The sequence below is a fragment of the Papaver somniferum genome, unplaced genomic scaffold (assembly GCF_003573695.1).
Source record: "Papaver somniferum cultivar HN1 unplaced genomic scaffold, ASM357369v1 unplaced-scaffold_84, whole genome shotgun sequence".
NCBI classification, from domain to species: domain Eukaryota; kingdom Viridiplantae; phylum Streptophyta; class Magnoliopsida; order Ranunculales; family Papaveraceae; genus Papaver; species Papaver somniferum.
In genome coordinates, this window is record NW_020651415.1 from 893,374 (window position 1) to 896,594 (window position 3,221).

The 3,221-nt window shown below is 37.1% G+C and overlaps 1 protein-coding gene across 1 annotated transcript; it reads left to right on the top strand.

Annotated features, from left to right (window-relative positions):
* Positions 1-1,275: 1,275 nt before the first annotated feature.
* LOC113345885 (wall-associated receptor kinase-like 1) lies at positions 1,276-2,194 on the top strand. The gene is made up of 2 exons (XM_026589538.1): positions 1,276-1,412; positions 1,759-2,194. Exons 1-2 carry the CDS (start codon positions 1,276-1,278, stop codon positions 2,192-2,194), a joined length of 573 nt encoding a protein of 190 aa, XP_026445323.1.
* Positions 2,195-3,221: the final 1,027 nt, after the last annotated feature.

Genomic DNA, 3,221 nt, shown 5'->3' on the forward strand with positions numbered 1-3,221 from the left:
TTGTTCCTCCAATTTTACGAAATATTCTTTGTTTCCTGTCATATGGCTGCTGCATCCGCTGTCGACGTATCATATACCTTGCGATTCTTGTTGCAAAGTGAGGAAGGAATAAAATACTTGATTTTGAGAATTGTTTTTCTCGGAATAGTTTGCTTCATTAAGCCAACAATCTTTGTCCATGTGATTTAATTTATCACACTTGGTGCACTTATACTTGCAATCTTCAGTTGCATGACCAAACTTTTTGCAAACATTGCATCGGAGATTTGAGGAGTTATTTTTTCCGTACCTTTGATTGTTGTTTCTATAACTTCCTTTTCCTTTTCCACGTCCGCGGTAGAAATTTCTGAGTCCTTGATTTGACGTCGGCCTTTTCTCGTTCTGCGAGTTGGATGACGATCCCCCTCTAGAGATTTCTTTCCCGGCTTCCGTATTTTTCTTTTCTATGAAATTTATTTTTGATTGAAATGCCTGGTCCAATGGTTGTTATGCGAACCTGTTTATCCTTTTCTTTTGCGCCTCGAGCGAACCCATTAATTTGTGTACCGAGAGAGTCGATAAAGTTTTTGACTCCTCAATTGCAGCGACGATATGGTCGAATTTAAATGGTAAGCTTCTTAAAATCTTTTCTACCACTCTTTTATTTTCAATGGTATCTCCATAACTACTGATTTGATTTACTATACCAGTAACTCTTGAGAAGAAGTTCTGGATAGTTTCATTTTCTTTCATAAGTAAATTATCAAAATCTCGCCATAAATTTTGTAGTTTAATGGAGATTACCTTTTCTGATCCTTGGAATGCTACTTTGAGAATATTTCAGGCCTCCATTGAAGTTTTCGCCACCGAAATTCAAGGAAAAATAGCTTTGCTTACGCCTTGTTGTAGAAACAGTAGTGCTTTAGCATCTTTCTTCTTATTTTCCTTATACTCCTTTTTTTCTGCGTCCGTCCATGATGACAGAGTTTCTGCTGACTCTGGTACTTTATAACCTTCTTCTACAAAATCCCATAGGTCTTGTGAAATGAATAATGTCTTCATTTGTAGACTCCAATAATCGTAACTCTCACCATCAAAAATTGGGATTAGACTTTGGGCATAATTGAAACCTTGAATACTTTGGTTAATTGCCATGGATAGAGTTTTGGGATAACTGGGTTAGGTTTGCTCTGATACCAAATTTGTTGGCGCAATGCGGAAATGTGATGAGTCTATGGAAATGATTTGGGAAGAGAAGTTGGTTAATTGGAAAGTAAGGCTTTGATTAGTATGAAAATGAAAATGTTACAAGAGCCTTGTGCAGCAACTTTGGCTTACATTAGTTGTTTACAAAGAGGCGCTTTGGCTCTCACTCTAACTCTAGCTCTCACTCTAACTCTTGTTTACTCACTTGAATTTTTGATGGTTGGCAAGTGAACCATTGTTACCTATTTATAGGCTTGTACACCAACCACTTACTTCTCTAGATAGTTCTATCTAGACTCTTCTTTATACTCTCAACTTAGATATTACAAGAAAATTCTAGAGAAAAGAATTCTCTAGATAACACTTAAAGAAGGCCTAGAAGATTCTAGGATGTGTTGGGTTTTATTTATTGTAGATGATTATTGGGATTTATTTATTGGGTTTTCTAGAATAGTCACAAATTAACTTATGTTTTTAACACATTTCATGGGGAAACCGGTTGAGGATTGTGGTGGAAATTGTGAATGCACTTGCTTATTTACACTCAGCAGCTTCTATACCCATCATTCACAGAGATGTCAAGTCTGCCAACATATTTTTAGATGAGCACTATACTGCAAAAATTGCCGACTTTGGAGCATCAAGGTTGATTCCTTTGGACATGAAAGAATTAGCCACGGTTGTACTGGAAACAAAAGGATACTTGAATCCAAAGTACTTCAATACCATCCAACTGACAGAGAAGAGCGATGTATATAGCTTTGGTGTGGTTCTCGTAGAACTCCTGACATCAAAAAAGCCCATTTTTTCAGACGGGTCTGAAGGCTCTGGACCTCATAGAAATCTTGTTGCGCATTTCATTTTGTTGATGGAAGAAGACAATCTGTTCGAACTTGTTGAGGATCGAGTAGTAAATGAAGGTCCATTGGAACAAATAGTTGCAGTTTCCGAGCTTGCCAGGAGATGCCTTAAGTTGAAGGTGCCGAAAGTCCAACAAGGAGACAGATAACAACATAGCTTGAGAGTTTGAGAGGGGTAGAGAGTCTAGAGACACATGAATGCCTTATCACTTCCGCCACTGCGGTTGTTCCTGAAAAATATAGTTTTGGTACAGTTACAACAGGTTCAATGAATATCCCAAGATAATTCTGTAATTTATGCATCTTGATAAGTTTTGAGACAATCACATGTATTTTTTACTTTTTTTTGTGGCTCGTTGGTACGTTGTTGTTAATATACCAAGAACTTGAAAACATGTGTTCATTTGCTCACCAGAAGTTGAAAATTTTGGATGGTCAAGAACACATCTTTCTGCACTTCCCACCCAGAAGTTGGAAACATGAGTCCATTTTGTCTAAAGATTGTAAGCTGGGAGCACACAGTTTAGCAAACATTGTCAGAAAGCAAGTTGTCTAAGGAATGGAACGGAATGGCACATCCTCTAGCTTTATTGAAGATTGTATGTATATGGCTCATTGTGGAAAAGCACTTAGATGCTTAATAGAACTTTTCTTTTCTTTTTTTTTTGCGTCCCAAATTAAAAGATAAGAAAAGTATGTCGGATTTGTTTCCTTATAATAATTGCAAAAGAAATCACTCTTGCACGATTTGGTGATCCAGTTTCACTGTTCCAACAAGAAACCCAGGAACTACTGAAGATATACCCAAGGGACACCCCAAATATAAAGTTACAGAGTAGTTACATGCATGTAATCATATCTTTCTAAATAACTTTCTCAACTTCTTGAATTGGTTCACCCTAAGTGTTACTATCTCCTTTATTCCACTTTTGTTACACTTAAATATTGTGAGTTTCATCAAATTTTAAAATGCGGCTTTGGAAAGTATGAAAATGGCAACGGAGATGGAGATTTTGGATTTAAAATGGCCCCAAGCCCCCCCAACGCACAAACTCGGCTCGAGCCTCCAACTTTTAAAGGGCTTCGAAGGAATGATTTTACAAGCTACAGCCGACCGCCTATAATAAAGAACAACCGTTTTTGGGCACCACTTGTTGTTTTTTTTTTTTTTTTTTT

Excerpts from the sequence above, each read along its gene's own strand:
- LOC113345885 (XM_026589538.1), top strand. The coding sequence starts at position 1,276 with ATGAAAATGTTACAAGAGCCTTGTGCAGCAACTTTGGCTTACATTAGT. Across the intron at positions 1,413-1,758 it reads GAATTTTTGATGGTTGGCAA|AGATGTCAAGTCTGCCAACA; the intron begins GTGAACCATTGT and ends CATCATTCACAG.